The sequence below is a fragment of the Brachionichthys hirsutus genome, chromosome 15 (assembly GCF_040956055.1).
Source record: "Brachionichthys hirsutus isolate HB-005 chromosome 15, CSIRO-AGI_Bhir_v1, whole genome shotgun sequence".
Taxonomy (NCBI): Eukaryota; Metazoa; Chordata; class Actinopteri; order Lophiiformes; family Brachionichthyidae; genus Brachionichthys; species Brachionichthys hirsutus.
This window is the reverse complement of record NC_090911.1, coordinates 6,296,799-6,323,199: the sequence shown is the minus strand read 5'-3', so window position 1 is coordinate 6,323,199 and position 26,401 is coordinate 6,296,799. Positions and strand designations below refer to the sequence as shown.

Below are 26,401 nucleotides of genomic sequence, written 5' to 3'. Positions count from 1 at the left end.
ATGGGGGGAGCCGTGAGCGCCGGGGAGGATAATGATGACCTCATTGATAATCTCAAGGAGGCCCAATATATTCGCACGGAAAACGTTGAGCAGGCTTTTCGGGCGATAGACCGAGGGGACTACTACCTTGACAGCTACCGGGACAGTGCCTACAAAGACTTGGCTTGGAAGCACGGAAACATACACCTGTCTGCTCCATGCATATATTCCGAGGTGATGGAGGCCCTCAAACTACAGCCGGGACTTTCCTTCCTCAATCTGGGCAGTGGGACCGGCTACCTGAGCACGATGGTCGGTCTTATCGTTGGTAAGCATGGCGGGCCTTTTTTTTTTCTTCTCTCATGTGGTTTCCATATGTGGGAAGGGCTGAGATGAAAAATCAAGCCAGACAATTAACACCAATAAATAGGGCGTTTCCAGTTTGAAGTATTTAGACGATTTATCTAATTCATTCATTCTACAAATGTCGGTCTAATTGCGAGAAATAATTCATCATTTCTTATTGAGTGTCTATAAATAACTGTTTCATTGGGCTAACGGTCCAAAACAATACATCCAGTTTACAATTCTATATAAAGCAGTACATTCTCAAATGTGCTAGTCTTGCTAGAAGCAAAATTCTTACATTATTTGTCTATCAAAACTGTTACCTTAAGTCAAGTCATGTTAAGTCGCTCATGGAAAATCATTCCTGATGTCTTTGCCTTCATTCCCAGGGCCATTTGGCGTGAATCACGGCGTTGAGTTCCATAAAGACGTGGTTGAATATGCCCGAGAGAAACTGGACGAATTCATAAAGAATAGTGACAGCTTCGATAAGTAAGTTGGATGCTTCTCAGAAATGTTTCATATTGGCAAACTATTCCTTTAAGAAAAACTCCACCTATTTAAGCATGCATTACTCGAGGTGTGTCATGCAAATGAAAATATTTTTTAATTTGACCGGTTGTTTATGTCCTGTTGTCTCTTTTAGCTTGCAGACATGGTGATGAGCATGCATCCACTATATTTTTTCTTCCACAGGTTTGAGTTCTGTGAACCCGTCTTTCAGGTGGGGAATTGCCTTGAAATCGCACCAGACAGCCATCAATACGATCGCATCTACTGCGGCGCTGGAGTGCAGAAGGACCATGAAAATTACATGAAAGTACTGCTCAAAATTGGAGGCATTCTCGTAATGCCTATAGAGGATCAGGTAAGCCATCAGAAATGGTGCAGCATCAACAATGGAGATTGTTATTCAAAATGCTGACACATTAGGGGAAACAAGGCAAAATAGCATTGACCTCTACGACTGGTTTCGTAACTTTCACATGCATTATTGAGCCACAAATTCCCCTTGGATTTGAGCAGCCATGGTTGGAGCACACACAAGGTTGTATAAATAAAAATTGTATTTAAATCCGTGGATGGACTGTGAGGTCAGGCAGAGGGCATTGAGAATATTTTGGGAATTTGGTCAAGAAAATGATTGCCAGGAAAGTTTCCAGTGAAGAGTGCAAATATCATGACATTCATGGTCAAAGATTTTGGCCTGTTTAATGGATTTAATGGAAAAGAAATCTGAAGCACGACAAAGTTTTTCCAGGGTTGGATACAGGGGCTCGTCGACTTACGACCTGTTCGACTTTACGACACACTCGTCTGTCGTTGTTTTGATCTGTTTACTCGGTGTTTTTACGACATCATGGGAAACGTGTGAGCGAATCGAGTGTCTGACAGTTTCTGCGGTTTCACCCATACAACAAAACACTCTGAGCCAATTGTGCTCGTAAGTCGCCAACCCCCTGTATTATGAACCAGCACGAGGATGCTTTATATTCTCAGTAATATGACCCGAGTGTTTCCTGAAGCGACTTCAGGGAGCAATATGCTTAAATGCACAAATGTAAAATTGCAAGGGAGCACTTCTAATTGCATTCACACTACATGGAGCCATGCTCTCGGATTTACTCCTTCACTCCTCTCCCAGGAGTTACAGGAGGCGGCCAATTAAAACACAGCACTATCTTAAATAAAACCACTGTTTCAAAGTGACTTTTTTAATGCAGAAATGTTGTGTTGAAGATCAAATCACCGATGAGAACAGGAACCAGCACATCGGCAGTCTGTACCGCAATGTAAATGTCCATAAATTATATGAAGGTCTGTCCTTAGGCTCAGGAGCAGGGGACTCAGTCCAGTCCACTCTCCTTCCTTCCCGATTCAATAAAGCTTCCCCAGAAGGAGAAGAATACGGAATGTATTCAGGACACGGATGCATGGCATTAAGCCATTTTTATTTTATTTTTAAACTGTGATGAAAAGCTGACTTCTCAGGATAATCTTTTTGCAACTACCCTCCGAACCTGAGGGCTCGTTGCAATGGAGAGGGCCTAGTTAATAGCCTCATTCAGATATGCATTGCACTAAATGAATTCCCTTCTCTTTGACTCCTTTGATTTAATCAGACTGGACCAAAGGCACGTCGGTGTTTGCTTTCACGATGTAAGCCTCCATTCTGCAAACTGTCAGTCGTGACATAAGAGTCGACAGCAAGCCTCAAATCTGACATATTTCCCTGTCTTCCCGGCTTAGCTGTCATCTTCTGTTCTTGTTCCTCAAACATGGACTTCTTGTTGCTACCACATATTTAAATTCCCTGGCTTAAGTTCCATTTGAATGCATCATTACAGCACGCCCATTCTGCCATACTGGCACACTCCGTTCATGTAGGTGCCTGTTTGGTGCCGTTTCCTCCTCCACAGACTTCAGAGTTGGAACAAACTGAAACTCCATTATGCCTTCGTTGCCTTCAGGGTTGGATGAAGGCACACCAGGTCCCTGTCTGAACTGGGCTAACACGTTGTTGGAACATTCTAGTATCACAATGAGGCTGTGCACTATATATGTTGCTATGCAACTGGGTAATATCGTCTCAGAAACATCCGCCTCAATGAGAAAAGATGACCCAGAGTCTCGTCACTTGACTTGTCACGTAGCGGGAACAGAAAGCACAACCAGTGGATGACCTGAACTGAAACGTTGAACAGGCTTTTATTCCATCCGCAGTAGTACAGTTCACCCATAGCTCAATAGAAATCTCTGCACCATTATTTTTAAGCCATGCTGCTTTTATGTTGCAGAGAAGGTTTTGGCAGAGGAAAAAAGACCTGCAAACTTTGAGATTTAAATGTTTGGTGGAGGAATTTTATTCCCAAGGTTCTAGAAGTTACGTTCTTTAGACATAACAGATCAAAGTCGGGTACAAACTGCCTCTGAACATAACTTCAATCAGAGACTTTTGTAAGATGGAAATGGCAAAGGAATAATTTACAGTCAGACATCGTCCACACTGATTGATTTTCAAAAATGTCCCTCTCTTCTTCTTTTTTTGTGGTCTCATCGGCACAAGCCCGGTTCTCTCCCACTCCAAAAATGAAAGCTTTTTAGAAGCGATTAGACATTACAAATGTCACATCTTCACGAAGGCCAACGAAATGTTGGATTGTTCCTGAATAAAAGGCACCTGGTCTTCAGAGATGCAGCAGGGCACTAGCGCAAAGAAGCAACAACTACTCTATTTGCTACGTTCCAAAACATCAAGGGGTCTTTTCCTCATTAATGATTTACTATCTCACTCACCTGCAAGCCTTCAGGCCCTGCCTGCCGACTGCGATCGACACACATCACAAAACTATCAAGCGCACCTACCATAAGCCTTGGCTGGCACGGAGCATTTAGTTTAGCTATTTTAAGCACGAACGGTTAAAAACAGAAAGACCTGCAATGAAAGTGCGGAAAGGCGTGCAGGCTATGAATGAATGAACTTTACGTCCGGCTTCAAGGCCGCCTGCTGGTATTAATGTTGCATGACACTTGAATGTTGCATACCGCTCATTGCCATACTTTGAGTCCACCGCCTTATTAAATTATGTTACGATCGCTATTTATACTGTGGATTGTTAATTAACGAGTCCCCAGATGAGACAATTAGTTGCATCAGGTTTTCTACTGTCTGAGGTTCTCTGCAGCGTTTATAGAAGCAATGCCTTTAGCATATCTGCTACAGTAGTATTAGGCAATCATGAGCAGAATTACATTCTTAGAAATGTCTTGAATGAATTTCGGTTTTAATTTTGAGCCCTTGAATATTTTTTACTTGTTTTTAGGACTTGCTTTGATTTGAATTCCTATGCTAAATACCTATTCCCATTTCATTTGAATCAAACAGACATTTTTATTTTATAAGGTGTCAATTTTCAATAGGGTTTATGGCAGCAGCATATACAGCAGTACAGTCAAATGAGTAATGGTTTTAGTCCCACCATACCATACTGTTGCATTAGAACTGAAACCTGGAGCCTCACCTGAGACTAAAACCTGAGCTAAAAACAGAATGACAGCACTCTGGAAAACCTTCTGTCACTCTCCTCCTCCATGTTTCCACATCGCACTCTTTGTTCTGCGGCTGTTGGCAAAGGAGCTTAGAGCTGCTTTACCATCACAAACTGTCGCTTTCACGTTGCGTGAGAACACGGTAAGCAGTTCTGCCTTGTAAGACGACTGTGAGCTCATGAGAATTCAGCTCTGACTTGTTTCAAAGCTTCCCTTGAAAATGTACCGAGACACCAAGACGTGTCTCCCGTGGTGCCGTGGCAGCACTGTATGCATCCATATTTGATCAGCCCCTTGTGTCTGGTCCATTTATTGTCATGCATAGCTGTCAATACAGAGTGTTGATACTCTTCGTCAACTCTTTAAGGCCATTGCTGGCGATCAGGGGTAAACCTTAGGCAAATCTGTGCATGTGTGTGTGTGTATAACTGTAAAAGTATATCTAGTATAGCTACATCACTATCTTATTTAGTAACTAATTCACTAAAATACACTAAGCATTAGCAGGTTTTAAAAATCCCTACGACAGCTAAAATGTAAGTTCACCTACATGAAAAATTCATCCACTTGGAAGGAACCGGTTTAAGCTTTCACGACTTGCTCCTGAATGCTATACAGTATTTCATATTTCATAAGGGGGGGGACTGTTGAGTTGAGCTTTTGTCTGTTTATGCAGCTGACCCAGATAACGAGGACCGGCCAGTGCTCATGGGAGAGCAAGAACATCCTGGCGGTGTCCTTCGCCCCCTTGGTCCAGCAGAGCAGAGCTGATGGCGAGAGGCCTGACACTGTTGACTTGCGTAAGTTCTCCAGCCCCTGTCCTCAAATAAACAAAGGAGAAAAGCCACAGAGTCTGTGTTGGTCGGGAAAAAAAACCCCATTTTAAAGTCAGTGAGTAAATTCAGAGTAACGTGATGAGACGTTTCCTGCGGCAATGTGAAATGCTGAGACGGCCTCGTCTTCGTCTGTTTGTGCTGACCTAGTTGAAGGACTGGCGCCGTTGCTTAGATTGTTCTCATTTTTCCGGTGCATTATCATGAAGAGGTGTGTCATCCGTCTTTGTCCTCAGCACCGGTGACCGTCCGCAGCCTCCAGGATCTCTCTCGGATCTACATACGCCGCACCCTCAGAAACCTGGCCAATGAGGACAGTCAGGGCAAAGGGATGGCGCAAAGGATTCCCCAGAAGCGCAAGCGCAGGCGTTGCCGCCGCAGACGCATCAGCACCTATGTTTTCGTAGGAAACCAGCTCATTCCCCAAATGGTGGAGAGCGAAGAGGAGGAGCAGCCAGAGGAGGCTCACAAGGAAGTGGAGGAGGAGGAGGAGGAAAGAGACGTTGGCGACATTGAAATCCTCAAGCAGGTGAACCTGTTGAGAGACCAGATAATGGCTTTACCGCTGCCCGAGTCCCTGAAAGCATATTTGTTGTACTACAGAGAGAAATGACTGATTGACTCCATCGCCCTTAATGGGTGCAGCGCCTGCTGAATTACCTTTCACCCCCCCCCCCCCCCCACTATTTTCAGTACAAATGTAGCAATTATTTCCATTAAATCCTGATGGCGGGCGGGACTGCATCGGGAGGAGACATCATCCATATTATTGGACAATAATGTTATGATTGACATGAGCTATTATTGTCTGTGGATTTCCTTTTTGAAATATAAATATATCTGTAAGAAGTATACATGGTTTCAGAGACCTCCTTTGAGATTCAGACTTTATCACAATGACAGGAATTCTGCAGACGTTTGCAGATTGAAAATTGTAAAAAAAAAAAAAAAGTTCTTAAAATGGACATTTATTGCCCCTTTCTTTTTTTTTTAAGAAGCTTTAGGCCCATCTCAGTGTCGATGATGCTGAAAGGGAAATGAAGCCGCGTCCTCTCATTTTAAATCCGAGAGCAAGACGTGTTTGGTTAATCAAAAATGGGACTTGAGTCATTATTCTTCTGCATACTTCTTGGTAAATCATCATCTTGCAGGAGGGACTAGGTTTCTTCATTACTTTTCTACTGGGCACCTTTTAAACTTTTCTACGGGAAGCTTACATTCTTGCTTTTGCTCACTTTTCATCAGGATGGCTGACATGCCACGCGATGGGACGCGTCCGAGCCGTTGTTTCTTCTTCTTTGTTGATGCACACATTTTTATCAGTCGTGTCAGAACTGTAGTAACGACAAGCTGATGATGCGCGTTCGGCGATGATGTACACTTTTAATTCTCATATGGGAGCTGGTAAAGGGGAGATATCATGTTCTTTATGAGTACATGCATGAATTATACTATATGTGTCGGTTTTTCCTGACTTTGCTCCACTTCTCATGATTGATCACTGGAGGTGATGTCCCAGGTGACCGACTCTGGAAATGTTCAGGCAAAAGAATTTAAACAGGATGTAAAATATTATTCGATTAGCTGGCCTTGAGATGAGGCTTAAAGTTTGTACAGACATTTTCTTTTTTTTTATGGACAACAATGCAAATCAGAATCTCTGGGTATTTTGAAGCCTTTATTTTTATCCTGGACTGGAGAATCGTCTAGTAAAGCACCTTACTCTACAGTTCTTGTGTGAAATAAGGTGGCTTTCTTTGGGGGGGGGGGGGCATAATTTTTATTGTGGACTGGACTTCTTGAAATGTAAATCCTGTTTAATCAAAGTACAATTTGCTTGCAGAATTTCCCTGATAGTGATGGCTTTTAAGTGCCAATGTATCCCCATCACTTTAGGACATCTGTGACTTTCCCCAAACTACATACAAGATGTTTCTGAAAAATCATTCCAGAGTGAAAAGAGGAAGGAAGCTGATGGCTGTCTCACTTTCCTTCGTGCTTTTACAGTCACAGACTTAGACATTTTGTTGATTTGCGTACTTTAGTATTCTTAACGTTGAGTTTAATGTTGGTGATATGAATTCTATTCAATATAAAAGTTCAATAAACGTATTGTTGTCATGAGTCTGCATACAGTTTAAGTTGCATTTGGTTTGTTGTAGCGCCGATCGGCTGTACTGTATCTTGACACTGGGAACTCTGTAGCTCAAAACGCCACTGCTGTGTGTTAGATAGACGAGATATACTAGTGCTGTAGGTCATTTTGTTCTGATGTAGTGAAGAATATTTTGTTATAAAACGCGGGCGATTATTCTATTATTTGTCTTTTGAGTGACTAGGTAATATTTTTTTTCCACATCTATTAGAAAGCTTTACAAGTCTGGAATAATTTATCTGTGTTTAATTACCAATAATAACATAGTCCCATTGCCAGGATGACCGATTGCAGGCCTGCAACAGTTTCTACACCATCATCCTAATATAATTGTTAATTAGAGAGAACATTAAGTACTTGAACGCAGGGGGCCTAAAGTCTCCGGTCACACCTTGCACCAAAGTTAATGGGACTGCTGTGATTACATTTAATGTGGATTGGAGTTGACTACAAAGACCCAGCAAAGACCAAGTCAAACATGATTCTGTGCTTTTCTATTAAGTTGATTTGTCCAGAGCCCAAACAGTTTTTTGCTGTTTATCAGGCCCAGGTTGGTTTCGCACAGTGTGTCCATTTCATTTTGAAAGTCAAATGTTTCTCCTTAAATGTTTTTGGTACAAAAATAAAGGACCCAATTGCATTATGCCTCTTCTAATCATTGCAGTTGATGTTCTTAGTGTCTCATTGTGTTACTCATGTATGTCCGTTGTTGTCAAGGAGTGAAATGATTTGCCCTTGAAATGATAAAGTAGCAGCTGGAGTAATAGTGCCGCTGGCATTCTTGACGATGGCCATGATGACTTTTTGAGGACAATTTTTCCATCTACCATCACAGCTTTAACTCTCAGATTCTGAATTATGTACGGTTCCAAAATTTGTGACTCAATTTCAGTTAATAAATTGCAAAGCAGGCAGCACAGTGGTAAGCGCTGTTTTGCAACATTAAGGTCACAGGTTTGAAACCGACTTGCAACTTTTTTGTGAGGACTTTGCATGTTCTCCCCGTGTCTGCGTGGGTTCTCTCCGGGTTCTCCGGCTTCCTCCCGCCACCAAAAACATGCAAATTAGGTAAAGTGGTTACAATAAATTGCCCATTGGTGTGAGTGTGTATGTGTGAGTGTCTGTGTGCGGCCCAGTGATGAACTGGCGGCTTGTCCAGGGTGTACCCCGCCTCTCGCCCGTTGACTGCTGGGATAGGCTCCAGCACGACCTGCGACCCGGTAACGGACAAAACGGGTCAGAAAATGAATGAAAATTTCAATGCTGCTTACTGAACTTTGTCGCTGGGATGCTGGACATTGTTCTGGACTGTTCAGTAATGAGCCCGGACTAAAAACCAGATAAAAACCAGTGGGGTCGGTTAAACGAAAGTGACAGCATGAAAACCAAATACAGACTGAAGAGCGGGCCGTCATGCACCAGGGTGACAGCCAAGGGTTGTGCTGCTCCGTGAAGAGGATTACCGCTGTAATTACTGTTTATGGAGAATGTGTATTGGTGGGAAAATGGTGCTTATCTAAAATTATGTCTGTTTGCTTCATCTGTTTTTTTACACTTTTCGTGTCCACCCACACTAAAGTATTCACATCTGAAAAAACTGGAGGAGTAGTTGAGTAAACTGAACTTGATGTGACACACACAGGAATAATAAAACAGACAAGGGAGCCATGCTATAAAATGTTGTATGTATTACTTTTATTACACAGCATATTTGTTAATAAAACATTTGGCAAAAAAGAAAAGCAGAAGCATCACTCAGGCTTTCTTTGCATAGACTGCACCTCCACTCATCTCCCTCAGACACCCGCGTCAGCCTAAAGAGCCCACAGAGTACCGAACACTCCACTGCCCCCGTTTAATTTACCACCCTCTAGAGTTTACGTACCCATGAGCCACTTCTGTTTGGATTCTACTCTACTGTAAATGGAAGGTAAGAGCATCACTAATTGAGATAATTGACCTGAACTCTTGAATATAATAGTTTAGCTGTCACTGTGCTGCATATATAAACTGCTTCATTAATACAGAGTGAGGTTTAAATGGATGTCTTGAACATGTTTAGGCCGTGTCATCATGTGTTTCTATTTTTTTTCACCGTGTCTTTTCTCACTGTCGGTAAAAAGTTCTTACATTTACAAGATGGAAAGAAAAATCATAATAATTCCAAAAATAAACCAGACCTGATTTGATTTGTTCTAAATTGGTCCATAGGGCACAAGGTTATAAACTACCTAGCCATCTTTTATAAAACAAAACAAGCCATAATCCAAACAAGTATTCCCTCAAGTAATGACTAATTCATTATTCTTTGAGATTATTTGAACATCAGTCTTAATTCCCACAATAAATCCTTTATAAAAATTCTGTAAACATGATGGAGGGTGTTTTTAAATCATGTCTAGAAGGGTTTTTGTCAAATTCTGATTGTGTTTCTGGTGAATCTAATTATTTCAGATTCACTTATCCATACAATAAAAAGATAAACCTTCATACAACATTTCTATTTATTAATTAAGAAAATAGTTACAATCTGTCCTCGTCCTGTGGGTCTACTGCATGTCCTCCTCCGACACGAACCTCTGTGCCTGATCCAGATCAGATCTGTTACACCATTTGGGTTTAAGTTCATCTCTAATTATACTCCCGTGGAAATTACATTTTACAGCTAATAATAATTTTTATTTCAAATACACACACAAAACTTGAAATATCCAAAGTATCATCGTTCAGCCTGCACTGTCCGGACACGTCCATGGAGAAGCAAAGTGATATCTGGTCCAGAACAATGGATCAGATATCAAATGACCGATTTCTTTTTCGTTCTCAAAACTTTAAACTTAAATTAAGTTCGAAATTACAAATGCAGTCTACCTTTGGAAAAGAACTGCACTTTTCTTCAGAGTGAAGGGTTTATAACGGTGTCTGAGGATAAGGAGAAGCACAAATTAAACTTAAAAACATTTTTAAATCACACATTTTGCGTCCAAATTCTTGCGAGGAAGGTTTTTTTCAAAGCAGAGGCTCATATTTTGGTCCAAAATTGAAGTACCGGTAATCCCACAAAACTAAAAGGTATCAAGTATATCCCTCCCAGAGAGGTCTTTAATCCCACCAATGCTGTCCTCCACGATGCCATCATCTCCTGCTAAGCATTCCAGGCCTTGGACACAACGAGGCACAGCGTTCTTTGTGAAGGCGTCTGTGGAGAGCAAGCGCTTGTCAAGTGGTGTATTTAAGTTTGGGTGTCTGTGAATTACATGAAAGCGCAGAGAGTGATGGAAACCCGGTGGTCGTCGCGTTGCCTTGGCTCCCCACAAACATCGGGTCCAGGCAAGCAACTTTGGCAGCGAAAAAAGCGTGAATACAATGAAGCACGGCAAACAGGTTGGAAAACTCCAGCTCCTGAAAAAGAGACCAAACCAGCTCAGAAGGCATCTAGAGTGCCTGTTGAAGACCTTTTTACTTTTTTATTTTTTTTAAACATGCAGCATTAAATATCTCAAAGTGCATACCTTTGCTTCAATAGATTTGGAATCTTGATTTTGGAACAGAAACTTGATTTTGCTTTTTCCATCATCAGACGATCCTTTCAGTTGGGAGAACTTGTATCTCCACAGCACTGCCTGAAACACAAACATTATAGCACTCTTTTATTTATTTGTATTTTGTATTGCTATTTGTAAGTTCCTTGCTGCATCATGATTTCAGGAGTAATTCAAATATCCACATAATCTGCTGAAAAATGGAGCACACCTGCAGATCAGCCAGAGATATAAATGTGATTCTTTTTTTTTGCCATTGGGTAATTTTAAAAGCCACTAACATTCCACAGAAGAAAGCAGTGATTCGGTGATTCAATTAGTGTTCAGCTGAATAAAACAAAATCTGCAGTGAGCCAGCTCCATTTCAGGCAGACTCCTCTGACAGACAGCTGGCCGCGGTGCTCGCATGCATTTACGTCAGTACATAATGAAATACCGCATTCACTGTTCCTCCTGACACTGTAATAATTACTATAAAACCACTGAGTAATTAATGGATGAGAAATCATGCTTGTCACTGGTATATTTTTAAATCAGTGATATTCATGAGTGTTTCATCGGACTCGTCACCCGATGATGTCGCCACCTCCTCGTCTTCCCGGCCCCGTTGTCTCATATCTTTATTGTGACCAACACCTCTGTCTCCTCATGAGACTTGACCTGTGTTTTAGAACTATTGTGCAATGATAAAACGTGAAACTCATTTAATGAGACACCAATGGAAAATATGCTAATACTTCACAGCAAAACAGGGCTGCAGCAACGACTCCAAAAAAAAAAAAAAATGGCCCAACACAATTTACAATTTATCTCGTGTAATCCAAGTCTATGGAAGCTTTGAAGTCTCAAATTAAATGAAAAAGACATTGTTTACACCCCCAAGCCGACATTTTCCAAATTAGCAGCAGGGCTAAGAGTAAGAAAGAAATTGTGTTATTGTTGCTCAAAACACGTCTCCATCTTCTGCTTTAACACCATTTTTCTGACTGACCTGTTCATTTATTATATATTTCAGAAGAAATTAACTATTATTATGCTTCATAATAATTCATGTAATTGGTGATTGTTGTACTTTAATTCCAAGGCATTAATGTGTCACTGCAGTAATTTGTTACACTATATTATTTATTAGAGCATACTGACATAGCTACTGATGAAATTAAATCACTATGAATGAATTAAATCAGCTCTAAAATCATCATAATGTATCGTTGATACTGTCCTTTATTTTATATTTTCATCACACTGTTAGATAAAAGCATAGGAATATCAAGATCCACAGAAAAAGCCCCCCCCCCCCCGCTGAGCCTTATATTTCTAAATATACAGCGTTAAACAGATGTAGTTGTCAAACACAGCTTGCTTACTAAGAGGCAACACAGCTGTGTCTTTTCTAGCCTTTTACATATGATCAAAGTGAATATGAAGGAATATATGTCTGCACTGACATCATTATTTATTATATATGCTCCAATTAAAATTTTTGATTTTGTGCATGAAACAGCGATTACAACCTCAATTTGACTTATTTTTTAAAATACGTTTCCTTTGAATTTGCCCAAAGTAGCTCTTAATAAAAAGCGATTACATCCAGTGCATCGTTTGTACTGCAGAGCACATACAGATTGTTTCGTGCATTGCTCCGTCAACACGCCTCAGTCCGTTCTGTGAACAATGCTGCTTCACATTTCAGGAATTAGGGCCAAAATCTTAGAAAACAATACGTCACTGCTTGAGCCGTATACGCATCCAAATAATGTGCACCAGCGGAGTCATTTGCAGGGCCTGCAGAGTTGGGGGATAGCCAAAAGGAACTGCAGGAGAGATGTTCAAGCTAGGGCAGACCAGGCGTCAAAATAAATGTGCTCATACTCCCAAGGCGCAGGCAGTGCACAACAACTCAGCAGCCCCCTTCCCAAAAGGAAAACAGAGGCTGAGAAACTGTGATTAGTTTCATCACGCTGTGTACAAAACCTCTGTCGGAAATCATCCTCAGAAAGGATCCCTTTTCTTTATTTTTTACTGCCGATAAAGGCGGAGCTCACACCCACCTTTGAAGCTGCATCAAAGCAGACAAAGCCCATGCTGAAGTCAACTGTCAACCCCATGAGGTGGCCCTCCATGATGCAGGCGTACGTTTTACACTGCAGTACAGGAGGATAAGACATGAGACAAAACAGCTACAGTGCACAAGGACACGGAAGCTGCTGTTTGTACTAACATTACTGAGTTGGAACAGTGTTGGAGATTAAAATCATGGCAATACTCTGCACGTTGTCCGCTGCTCAGGTACAGACCTGTATCCGCTCCACCTCCAGGAAAGTGGCCATCTGAAAAGCCTTTTCCCAAATCAGCAGTTCGCAGTCCAGTTCCACACTGAAGAACATGTCCTCCCCAGTCTCTGTCTGGAAGCTGAAGCAGTGCTTCCGCTTGTCCAGAAGGTCATTATCCTGAGATAAGACAGCAACGGTGTTCATCAGGTGCAGAGCAACATGGAGGTAAAACACCAAAGCAGAATCGTAGAAGAGATTTTAGGAACACTTTCTTTTTTTGTTTTTACAGTAAATGTACTGAGATGTGCTGCACATACATGCAGACTGAACCACATGATGAATGGGAAACATTGATGAAAGAAAGAATGTTGGAATTTGCTGCCATGAGTTTGGAGGGAATGAACAGTGGATGCACTCCAATCATACACTTGTAACCTGCAGAGAATGACGAATACAATCTGAGTATAGGACTGAAGTAGAACACTTGAAAATAAATCAGAGTTGGTAAGAGCCGCCTTCAGCTTTCTACTTAATATTCTCTCAATGCATCCAATATGAGCTCCTTAAATCTTCTGGAAATGAAGAAGAAAAGGGTGCCTTACTTTTAAAATCTTGCACATTATTTCATACACCGTAAAGCTTTTCTCTGCTCTGGTCCAATCCCATGTGGTTACCTGAAAAATATCACATTCATGTTTGATGAGTTATTAAATAATGCATGTTTTTGTCCATGTCCCTGACTCATCTGCAATTATTTTAAATAAAATAACCCTTTCTTCAACCTTATTGCTTTGGAAGCTTTATATAAGCATTCCATTTTACGATTTAAACAAATTAAATTAAGATTTAGCAGATGAAATTAGCATTTCTGCAAGTATGGTTTCCAATTTTACGCAACAAAAATAATCATGCTCTTGATTTTGTTAGCTTGCATGATACTAGCTCTATCGGTACCTGGTATAAATCGATGCTAATACTAAAACTCTGTGTATAAAACATGGAATATTTAAGTGGCTATTCTAAAATGCAATAAAATAATTTTTTATATGTAAAAGATGAGGAGATAGCTGGTCGCTAAAGTTTTACATTAATACTTTTCTTTTCCGTATTATGTACTTTTGCAAAATGATTGATTCAATGATGATTAAACGATTTTTGTGAGTACCTACAAACTTTTCCCAAACCAAATAACGAGCAGGACAGAGGTGGTATTGTTACTCTACAATGATGAACTATCATTATTGGCTACTGATGTATTTTCTTTAATGTCAATGACCTGCAACACAAATTCAATTTCGTTAATGGCATGCCACATCCCTTCAGAAGTGGGCTAAAGCTAATGTTATGACCCCTGGCAGGAAGGTTTAGCACACATTTTAACATTTATAGTTTATGTGAGCTGCAGATAATTTGTACAATGCATTTCTCAACCTTTGGCTCTCATGGCTACTTAATATTAATCTTATTACAGTCCCTTGCTGTGCTGAAAAAGTCCAAGCTTTGCAGGTCTGTAAATTTCTGGCTACAGGATGGGGTTAATTTATTCATAAATTGTTGAAGTCAAAAAAATCCAAGGGGTGGTATTTCTCCAGGACACGAGTCTTCAGCGATGAACACGCTTGTCGCATCCCATCATGCCCGCTCCTAGATTCCAACAGCCACTCAAATTAGCATATTCCATTTATATTGGTATATTCAAGATGAGCAGGCAAGTTTCAGACATTCATCAATCTTTTCTCATCTCCAGTGCCATTGCCTACTTATCCCTCTTGTCATATTAACTTGAGTGTCTGGCAAAATGTAAACAGATTTAATGATCTTCATCAGTCAAGAGGAGGATCAATGCAGCACAGCTGATCGTGACCGAGCATTGTCTTCTAATTAAATCCCCGAACAGAACATAAAAAAATGAAAAATAACAAATTGCCTGGGTTGATTTAAACACGCAAGTTTAGGTCAAAGAGGTTAGTGTGGAAAAATGAGTCAAAACTCACAGGAGGTGCTGAAAACTTAAAGAGTGATGAACCCCTCAATGCGAGGAACTTTGGTGAATACATTCGGTCCTGGACAGAGTCCTGCTCCTTCTCGTCGACCCAGCCCATGTAGATAATCTATCGGTAAAAAGCAATGGGCTGAATTAATGGCTGCAAAATTAATGACAGAAAGCATGGAAATAACAAACTGGAAACAATTTTATTTAAACTCACTTGATTATTTAAAAGCCCTGAAAGCCCATTCATCCATTTGTTTCATCTCAATTAAGAGGACAAATAATAAGACAACAGAAAAAAACGAACTATTTTGTAATTCATAATGCAGTCCTCTCCAAACCCTACATTAAAAACACTTCACAGAAAAATATTGGGAGCAGCAAACTTGTGAGAGATTCTGGTATTAATGTCCTCTAGTCATAGTCGGCAGTAATCGGACCTCAGATTGTAACTGCTCTGTATTTACACAGCGCCCTTCTAGTCTGACCGTCCACTCAAAGTGCGTTACAAGCCAGCATTCGCCCATTCACATTCAGCGGCAGGAGGCTACCATGCAAGGACGCCACCTGCTCACGAGGAGCGGGGACCAATCATGCAATCACTCACACGCCAAAGGAACAGAAAGAAGGGCGCATCCTGCCAGGGACACGCTGACTGCATGTGCAGAGGATCAAGCTGCCAATGTTATCACTGCTGGACGACCAATGACGGAGCGATGCCAGTCATTTACTGGCAATATTCAGCGTAGTATAATAATAATGTGACGTGAAATGTTATTCAGTTAATCATTAAGAAACCGGAGATGTGAAAGCCAGGCCTCGGGAGCTTTGAAGATTAACCACGCAACATGCAGCTGTTTCCAGATTATCCTGCATCTTAAACGACTGACAAACAAAAGCACTTCATCACACTGACACAAAAATGCTGGAAAAATCCAATACTACCATTAAGCCCGCTTGCTCATTGATTTACAGTTTTACCCCCAAATGGTCTAATAAATAGACGTACTTAAGAGGGAGCTAGAATAGAATGCAATAAAAGGTATGAAAATATCTTATGTCGCAAGGCATGAAATTATTCAAGAGACTAAAAAGAGGTCAGGGCAACAGGGAAATGAAGAGAAATGAAGAGGAAAGCTCCTACTTCAAATGATCGCAGACATGATTTCAGACATCAAGTGCATCCCAACATCACCAGTCATGATCGTAACTCACAAATAAAATCGTTTCTTTCTTCTCTGTTTCAAGTTTGGATGGGGGGGGCATTGAAAGATTTGGGACATGCAGTCACATCTCGTGCAATATTGTTTTTTAAACGAATTGTCAAGTGAATTCAAGCATTTTTGTGAGGCAGAGACGGAGTAAACCAGCAACAGAGAAGGAACCTCGCTGTCGCACTTACTCCAGTGTCAAGACCGAAAAATGACACGCCGAGTTAGCTGGCTGAAGGCACTTAAGTTGTTTTCTCATCATTTCTCAGTGGATGGATTTTAATGATGCAAACACTCTGCTTGTGTTGCATTAATCGGCAAGACGGGGCTGCGTCCCTCCTCCAACTGGCTGACCTGATTACATTAACTACTAATGATAAATAGGAGTCAAGGAAATGGAGAGCTGCTTACACACACACACACACACACACACACCGGATGCATACTTGAGAAACATCTTACCTGCTGGTTAACTGGAAAATTCCGGTTAATCTTCTTCACCTGTTAAATTGGAGGACAACAATGGTCAAAATCTTTTGCTGACAGCTGGAAAAGTGTTGATAAAAATCTAAATTGATTGTCTCAATGAGTTTGTAAGAGCAAACATGTGCTAACGTGCAAACTCCAGCAGTGAAGAAGAAGTACTGTCAGGGTTAATTCATTTATTCCTGGCGTGACAATGGCAACATGAGCTAAAGTCATTTCCAAAGGGACCTGAGGCTCTTCCTTAAAAGATGCCATTATAAAAATCCATTCTGTTTGAGATAATACAGGTGAAAGAAACTACTGAGAAAGCAGTGAGGCTTTAAATGAAAGCATTCTGCTCAGATCACAGGTATCACTCGCTCCTAATCCACTCTATACTATCAATACGACTCTTTCTTAATGGCACAACAGCAAGTTGATCCCGTCCTCATATAGAGGCGAGAACAAACAGGGTTGCTGATGATTATCGAGGTGGGTTCTGGCTGTATGGAGGCAGTGGCAGTGGGTTTGTTCAGGCACATCTGTGGGTTGTTAGTAAGTAAATCAGGGAAGGCTGTAGAGCTAAGTTTTAAAACATATGTGACATACTCTATCCAAAAATGCATTGGAAACTTTCAACAAATACCCAGATTTAAGCCATTTGGCTTAAATTTGTCTGTTTTTGAGACAGACACACATTTCCAATCCATGAGATATTTAAAATAAAAATAAAAATGATATGTTTCTTTCAAATATTTGCTGCAGTTCTTATTGTGGCACAGACGCACCATCCTGGTCATCATCTTCTCCGTCACTTATATATGTTTGATTTTTGAAGTAGACTTTTATTTTCCATGAGGCTCACCCCCCACCAAAAAAAAAAGCTATTTTCAACGACTATTAGATGGGTTAAAATGAATGTTTGGCCAGACAGCCACAGCTGCCAGAAACTGAATCCTGACTAAGGACATATTTTCTCTTGGTGCCATCCTGAAGTTAACAATTAATGGTTTAAAAACAAAAAAACATTTCAGCATACATCAGGTGGATCAAACTTTGACTGGGACATGCAGGATGTATTCAACCGGTCTCTGTGATAGCACTTCAGCACAACCTTACTAGTCAAAAACTCTTGTCTGTCTGAAAAGGTTCGCAACAAGATCCCTGGAAAATTGATGTCGTTCCAGAGAGAATATGTAAAATCCATGTGGCGAGAAAACGCTTTGATCTGGCTACATTTTTACACGGTGGTTGCACTCTATGGAAATAAGAAATGGTCAGAAATATTGTTCTCCGCATGCAGCGTGAAGGCAGTTTGTGTCAGAATAAGATTTGAACTGAAAACCATCTGGCTTTGTCTGAGCCCCCACATATAATTGAACACATTTGCACTATTTCTAATGGATCCTGCTGTATAGAAACATCGTATCGCTCGAGCTGGCAATAAGAGAAAGAAGAAAGCTTTGTTTTTTCTCTCTACTTTCTCTGTACTGCTTCCAAAGACTATTTTTGGTGAAGGATAAATAATTGTGCATGGGTTTAGCTGGGCGGGGTTGGTGGGGGGGGGGGGATCTGCTGAGCAGAGCAATTGCTGGCTGGTGTGACCTCAGGTTTCTAGAAATGTGTATACTATTTTCATAGTGTGAAATCACATTAGTATGTGTCTACTTAATGCTGTGACATTTGCAAAGGGACTGTTAGACTATCTACAAATTGAAAGTGCGCCACATCAACACCCAACCCAACATAGTTGGCTTTACACGGGGGGGCTGCAGGAGGTGTCAGAGATAATAACAAGTTATTGTTTTATGCTCACATTGTGCTTGGTGAGACAAGAAATGTTGCTGGCTATTGCCTGAAGCCAGTCCAAGCAGTCTTCAGCGGCAGGAAACTGTATAATTCCACTGCAAACTCCATCCACGGCTATGACCTGGAAAGCATTCTTCCTGAAAGAATTAAGAGACAAGCAAAAGCGCAGGACAGCATTTTACATTTTCTAGTCCATCAACTGGTTTGAGCAATTTACAACATTCAGGAGAACCATTATTTTCCATTAATATCGGTAGCGGATCACAAATGGCTTGCAAAAACTGGCACTTGACTGGACAAAGTTAGATCAATATAAGCAACAGTTCCATTTTGTTTGATTTACAATGCAAAACTTAGGATAGGCTCTTTGGAATGTCTTCAGCTCATCTGGAACAGTTCCCACGTAACATTACACAACTCTGGGGGGGGGGGGGGTCAATGAAAACATTTTCTACAACCTTTTTACAGGGTTGGAGGGAGAACCCACGCTGGGGCGAGAAAGGATCTCGGTCGGACAGACAGTGATGCAACCACTGTGCCACCTTCAGTGAAAGCAATCTCGGGAAAATGGTTTTGCGGCTTATGCTTGCACATATAGCAATTATAATGTTATAATTCATCATCTCTTACGAGACGGCGTTCACACCCTTAAAGCTTTGGGCTGAGGTGAATATCCGGCCCGTGCTTCATTAAGTTCACTGGTCAGTCGGGGAGCATTGGATTCGTTTCACAGCTACCTGCCTCTCCTGAAACTTGTGCTATGAGAACAGTGGGAGTGAACAGAAATAGTGAAGTGTCAGAGCTCAAACCTGCTAGAGCCAAGTGGAGCTGCAGATTCAGCAGATCATTCTCCAAAGGCTCACCACAATGAAAAGCCATCCTCACATTTTCACATCATTTCACACACATGATTGTAAAAACTGGGGACAGAGATGGCTCCACTACTAGGAAAATAGGAAAAACACAATTTTGTGCTGATGTGGACAAAAACCAGTCAGAGCGTGTGAGCAAACTGACATGAAACCAATCAAACACAGCATTAGGAGCCATACGAAAGCCCGTGCTGTTTCAATACGAGGACGTATGAACAGACTGATGGATGGACAAGGGTAACCCTGCATGCCCCCCCCCCCCCCCCTTCGGTGTGGACATTAAAGTTTCTTTCAAAATGAACCATTTTACTCATAAGCAATCACTATAAAAACCTGTGAAATATCAATGCCCATTTCTTTTTTCAGTTAATGACCGAAATCACATCACATAATAGTCAATCCACAAGTTTACCATTTCCATCATCCGCAGTGTTGCAAAATGGAACTAAACGGACCAAATATATTCACTATCCTGTCTGTGCCGGACCAGATGAGCAGAACTGTGTTGCTCATATAATTGTGTTTAAAAGAACGCAGAAAAAAACCCTATTTTTTTGTAGATACTGCAGAATCTGGCCCATTTCAGAATTACCAAAGATTTAAGAACAAAGGCATCAGAGCATTAGCATCCTCTAATGCCCTATAGAGACGGATGCCGTGCACCTTTGGAAATCAAGCATGATGTCCTGCAGCTCACCTGCAGGCGTCAGACCCTGGGATGTACTGCGTCAGCCGTGAGTGGAGCAGCGGTATGAGACGCAGGTCCACCCATCGCTTCTCCCAGCGAAGACCCGGCGACGTGGGCCAGGATGAGCAGGACAGCGTATCCTGCAGAGGCAAGGAGCAGGCCTGAGACACGCTTGCCGTTTCTCACCTTGCACATTTCAAACAGATGGCATTTCCTTGCTGCAGGTGTAACAGAGAGGCTGTGTGAGTGAGTTCTAGAGGGAAGCTGATTCATTCGCCTCAGAGGATAAAGATAGGAGCGTGCTGGTTTGCAGCGAGCGGTAACAGTTGCATGGAAACAACTTTCTGGCACTGGAATGCTGCTGCGTGGTTACAGAGGGACAATTATAGACTCATTCTGTCAAAGAGCAGGCTAATGGAAAAAGTACCGTGTTGTTAGGATGGTAGTTCAAGTGCAGCCCGCTATCACACAGAGGAGAGGACGTCCCACTGCTCTGGTCGCTGGGTATACCTGAAAGCACGGCGGGGTCGACAAAAATAAAAGGCAACAAGCCACCAAACTCCCAGAATCTCCACCTATTCCAAGGATTCGTACTGCAGTGACCCCCCCTCCCCCCCCCTTTCCAGGCTCCTGCTTTTTGCCAATTTGTATTCAATTGACTGGTTGGATGGCCAGACAAAATGAACTATAAAAGCGTTTCCGTCTGGGAGCATTCAATGTCACTGTCAGGTTATACTTTATCATCATTGGCGAAGCTCCCCCCCCCCATATTTTCTACATCTCTTTATCAAGTCAACTTAATTAATACTTAATCAAAGCAACCTCTTGAGTTTACAATCACCATGACAATCAAGTCTGGAAAACAAACATGGAGCGTGTGCAGTGGTGTCTTACATGTGCAGTCCTCACACAGCGGCAGTTTCAGAAAGGCTGGCGTCTTCTTGAGGAAAGACACAGCCAGAGTGACTTCTTCACCAGCGTTTCTTAAAACCTGGACCTGAAGGGTAAAACCGCCAGACTGTTTTTTACGCAGGAGCCATAAACTGTGAGGTTTTCCGCTAATTGCTCGCTGTGATGAAACGCTGCTCGCTAACTAAGAATGGAAAGCCGAGATAAGACATTTACACTGGTGACAGGAGGGCTGCTCCTCGCGTGCAGTTCCTCACAGTTGCACGTAAAATGGAAGCAACTGTCTTTAAAAGTCATAAGGATACAAATCATGAAGGTAGACATGATGGAAAAAAAAAACACACAAAAAAAACAGGAGATATGAGCTGACAGCTTACCACTTCCTCGTGGCGATAGCTTCTCACGTTTATTCCATTTATCTGCAAATAACAATAACAGGGTTAGCCTAAGCAATGCTGCTGGTGCTATAATGCTGCAGCTGAATCTTCAAAATGATTAATGAGGCAAGCACAGAAACTGTTGTGGCATCTGTGCAGAAAACTATAAACAGGCACATCCACAGTTGCCATGAATACAGAATGCCTTTGGCTTGCTTGAAGATGCTTCCTCCACATGGCGTGAGGTGATAGAGATGAGATGTGGTTTTGTTTTTTTTGTTTTGCAGAAATGCATGTAGCATAAGCAAGACTTGGAGTGTGACATTTACCTATAGGGATGCATCATTGTTAGACGCAGCTTTATGAACATGTGGGCACATGAATTATTAAAGAAGCTGTATGCGTTATTTGGGAGCGAGCAGGATGAGATGGGTAAACAGACATTACTGAGAGCTCTGGCATTTTACCTGAAGGATGCCGTCTCCAATGAAAAGAAGGCCAGAGAGTTCAGCTGGAAAGAAAAGAAGTTGCTTCAGTAAAACCGACTAGAGGTGTAAAATGGAAGGAGTCGGGCAATGTGGCCAGACAGCAATATACCTTTTTGTTCTTTTGATATTTTGGATATCACAACAGGAATTTTATGCTCTGCTCCACCCTGAGGGAAACAATGACATCAATATGATTTACCGAGATTTCACACGTCTTAAAGGAGACTCCTATATGTCTGACACCGTTAGCCAGGGTTTGACAAGAGAATGATCAATAATACTCATTCAGACTTAATTTAAAGACGCCAAGAAGAACCGACTAATCTTTCGAGATCTAAATTACCTTGATGCTCAGGCCAAAACCTCCGATTGTCTGCCTCCTGATCGTTATAGTCCTTTCCTGAGAGGGATTAGAACCAAGAAATGAGTTCAGACTGATCCTGAAGCGGCGGCAGCTCTTACGACAGAGCAAGAAGGAAGAGGCGTCAGAGGCAAAACGTAAGTTATTATCAAATAACGGTCTATACAGAATGCAGGGATGATTCTATGGATGTATTACATTACTGTCAGTGGACTAAAGTAATCGTGACAAACCACAAACATTTAATGTTTCTAGGTTTCTGTAACCACATTCATTAACTCTGGACATAGCAGCTGTAGCATTTGACCCCCACACCACACACACACACACACACCTACTGGCCTTATTGCTGCGCTTGGCTTAGATAGAATATTCTCACATATAACATAAATTTTAATCATTCTTGAGTTTTCCTGCACGTTTACAATATAATATGATAAAGCGATTCCATCATTCAGTTCTATTCACTCCACTGAGTGTTAAATATGAATTTTTCATATCCCTCCAAAAGTTCAAAACTCGGTGAGACAACGTTTTTTTTTAACAAAATAGATAACAGTAATATTATTCATTAAAGTCCATTTACCACCAGCAGATAGGTACAATGGAAATTAAATTATACACATGAAAGCTTTTAGAATGGCACAGATTGTGACCCTTAGGTTGAAAGTTTTTTCTTTTTTGTGCCGCCTGTGTCTCTAATAAAGCAATATTGTCTCATATTGTGTCACACTGGGGCTCGAGGTACATTTTCCATGCAGTCAGTTCTGTTCCTCTTGCATACAGTAATTAAATGGTCACCGAAGCTAAAACGTTTCCACTCTTACTTTCCTGACATGCTAAGGTTGCATTAGCAAACCCATGACTTTGCCCATTGACAAAATTGATAATCGTATTTCCGAGGACACAAACATTTCATCCGTTTAGCTTTTGACAGCAAAATGTTACTGAATAATTCCTTTGAGAGGAAGGTCGTGGTGTCTTTGTTCTGTAACAGTCATTTATTGAGCTGAGCGTGTTCCATCCACGAAGGAGCGTATGTGAAGAGACAGATTCAATCTACTCACACTGGAATAAAAAGGCTCTCCTGACACACAGATGACATCTTGTTCTTGAATGGTCAGAATATCTTTGGCCAAGTGCAGTCGAATATTGAATGGCTCCTCATTACCTTCTTGCATCAAATAAATCCCAGTCTTTATCTGCAAGCAGTCAGAAAGATTATATCATTCATCATCCCCTCCCTGTCTAAATTAACTGACCATGAAATGAACCATTTTGAATATTCCATGCAGGATGAACATGGAAATGAGTATACAGACTTTCAGGCTGCTGTGTTATTGCTGTTTTACTTTCATTTTTACTTCTTTTCGAATTAATAATGCTGGTGCCAATTCAGCGATGTGAGTAACAAACACTCATCTAAATCAAATAAGAACGAAATCTGATGATTTATTGTTTCAAATAATAAGCAGAATTGTTAAGGAACAGCTTTGTATGCGTCGCGATAGCAATCTAAGCACGCCTGCTCCCTTTGTGTACGTCCACAGTGAGAGAACGCAACACTCGAATTCTATCAGCGTGTTCGCTGCAAGTGAAACGCTGATGATGCTGATGACAAATTAAGAACCTGTGAAATGAAATGGCTATAGCTCGTCCTTCGACTCTCCCCGTGTGGTGAGGGCCGTGTCTGCTTCCAATGATGCATTTAAAACATGCTAATCCGCATAAATTTGCATTCTGCATATCCTTCCTCCTCCTCGGCTAATTGTGATGCCTGGCCTGTCCTTGACATCAAAAGGTCTAAATAAAAGCGGCACCTTCACCTGACAGGACTGCTAATGGAGGAAAAGCCACCAGTGTCACCTTTCTTGTCTCATCGGTTGATGAGACGCCATATGCCCCGCCGCTATTCCGATAGTGACGATCTCAGAAGCAGGTCAAACATGATTCAAAGTCAGTTTATAGAGCATATGATCTTTCACTAATGATGAGGAATGTGAGAAAAGCGAGCCTTGACCTACAGCCGCAGCGTGACAAATGAAATGAAGGATGGGTTATTTCCCATTCTCGGGAGCAATGTGTGTGCAAGAGTCATTAGCAGAGCAAAATGAGGGGCATTAGTGCCAGGATTTTTGCGTAGCTGCTTCTCACTTGGTTGCACGCTGACCTGATGTCGTGCTTGTATTGTACCCAATTAGCCTTATCTCTGATCCTGTTTTATGTGTCCCTATTATTCTCTGATCACCTCCCACCCATTATCCGCCTCATGATCAGACCAGATATGGAACAAGAGCATATTTTTATCCTGTAGAGAGATGTAGCTGTGATGGCTGAGAATTAAGATGACAGCAGGTAGCAAGTTTGTCATCAAACATGTTGAGTGTATTTGATCTAGTGATGTAAATATATATATAAAATATATATTTTTTTGCAACAATAGAAAATGAGAGGGGAAATAAATGTCCTGCAGTGTTTCAGAATGTTTTAATATTTGATGTCTTCTTGTAAATGACTATTATAAGACTTAGCTTCCTGATAGATGATGCACCGGCTATAGTCTGAGAAACTGTCACAGAAAGTGACACAGGCCGCCATCGCCACCTTCTCATTTACTGAGGACGAGACAAGGTGAGTTCATAAGAGTCAGGTGAAGCAGTCAGTGGCTGCATTTTAAACAGGACATCCAGGAGTGGACAGATTTATGTGCTGCGGTCCACATGCTTCAGGCGCCACTTTCAGTCAAGGCCGTCTGGATAATCAGAGTCAATTAAGTGTCGCATGAGTTGAATCCCACAAACCTCTTCATTTGATGTCTTGAAATCCATGTGCTACTGCGCAGTGAGGGATACTGCAACAGGGAGAAACAGGACTGAGTTAGTATCTGGAGGAAAAGGCTCGAATGCAACTCAGACTCGCCGAAACAAATCCCACTCAACCCATGCAGACTAGCGTTGTTAGACAGATGCTGTTTTACCTCCACCAAGAAGAGGCTTGTTTGTTTCCCTGTTAGCACGATCACAAACCAATTGTTGCTGGATTTTCATGAAACATGGTGATGATATGACCGGGAGTGATCCACTAAATTTGAAATGGCAGTAGATTCAGGATTTATCTTTTTTCTATAAGATTATAAAAAAAGGGACTTTTTTTAAATAAATGTTTTTTCTGCTATGCATAAAATCATGACTAGATATTCATGACATTTTGTGGAATGGTGTGGCGCGTGCCAAAGAAGAAACCTTTGAATTTTGGAGAAGATTTATATTGTGAGAATCCTGAAGGGAGTCGTTCTGCTCGTAAACGTTTTCATTTTTTTCAATTTGTATTTGAACTTTTGATCCAAAAGTGTGCAAAAACAAACCCTGTTCAGTGAAACAAAGGATATCAGAGGCTATTACACAGTAATAATACTATAGCAGAAGCAAGAGCCGTGATACATGTTTCAATTAAACTGACAAACGAAGGAGAAAATGCCACGATAAAAGTCTCTGAGTAGTGTTGTTCTTCAAAAAGAAATTGGGTGGCACTACCAATAAGCGTGGCACACAGCAATCAGGTGACTTGTCCCAGACGAACGTAATTTATCTTGAGGCGTCACTAGAAGCTCATTTACATAAACCAGTTCCACTCAGTTTAAATCCAACACGACAGCCACTTGACTCCACAAAATGAGTGCAGACCAAAAATGGCTTTGACTTGAAAGGTGGAGCCTGTGAAGGAGAGAAAAACTCACCTCAGAAGAAAGCGCCCCAGATCTTTGTATTATGAGATCTAGCCATCGAGCAGCGAGTTAATCCCCAATCTGAGTTGAGGCCCTTCTAAAATCATGGCTGTCAAACCTGGGATGGGGGGGTGGGGGTGGGGAGAGCAATGCTGTCAGCTCTCCTTGCCTGCACTGTAGGTGCAGCAAGATTATTCCCAGTAGGGGTGATGGTGAAGAGAGGTTTCACTCCTGATCAGTATCCGTGCTGCGGTAACAGGAAGAGGTCAACGTATCATTCTGATAATGAAGCAACTTCCAGGTGAGGAGCTGTTGAACAAGATGAAA

At 41.5% G+C, this 26,401-nt stretch overlaps 2 protein-coding genes across 2 annotated transcripts; one reads left to right on the top strand and one right to left on the bottom strand.

Moving 5' to 3' along the window:
- Nucleotides 1-6,105, top strand: pcmtd1 (protein-L-isoaspartate (D-aspartate) O-methyltransferase domain containing 1). The gene is made up of 5 exons (XM_068749053.1): nt 1-307; nt 717-819; nt 1,024-1,195; nt 5,054-5,177; nt 5,447-6,105. The coding sequence occupies exons 1-5, from the start codon at nt 1-3 to the stop codon at nt 5,821-5,823; spliced, it is 1,083 nt and encodes a 360-aa protein (XP_068605154.1). The 3' UTR covers nt 5,824-6,105.
- A 4,479-nt stretch (nt 6,106-10,584) lies between these two features.
- Nucleotides 10,585-25,178, bottom strand: sntg1 (syntrophin, gamma 1). The gene is made up of 17 exons (XM_068748999.1): nt 25,152-25,178; nt 23,418-23,552; nt 22,333-22,389; nt 22,099-22,156; nt 21,969-22,012; nt 21,502-21,543; nt 21,110-21,212; nt 20,643-20,725; nt 20,225-20,355; nt 18,663-18,792; nt 16,844-16,882; nt 15,175-15,291; nt 13,783-13,854; nt 13,205-13,357; nt 12,959-13,051; nt 10,878-10,988; nt 10,585-10,767 (listed from the first exon to the last, which is right to left on the bottom strand). Exons 1-17 carry the CDS (start codon nt 25,176-25,178, stop codon nt 10,585-10,587), a joined length of 1,578 nt encoding a protein of 525 aa, XP_068605100.1.
- Between the last annotated feature and the right edge of the window lie 1,223 nt (nt 25,179-26,401).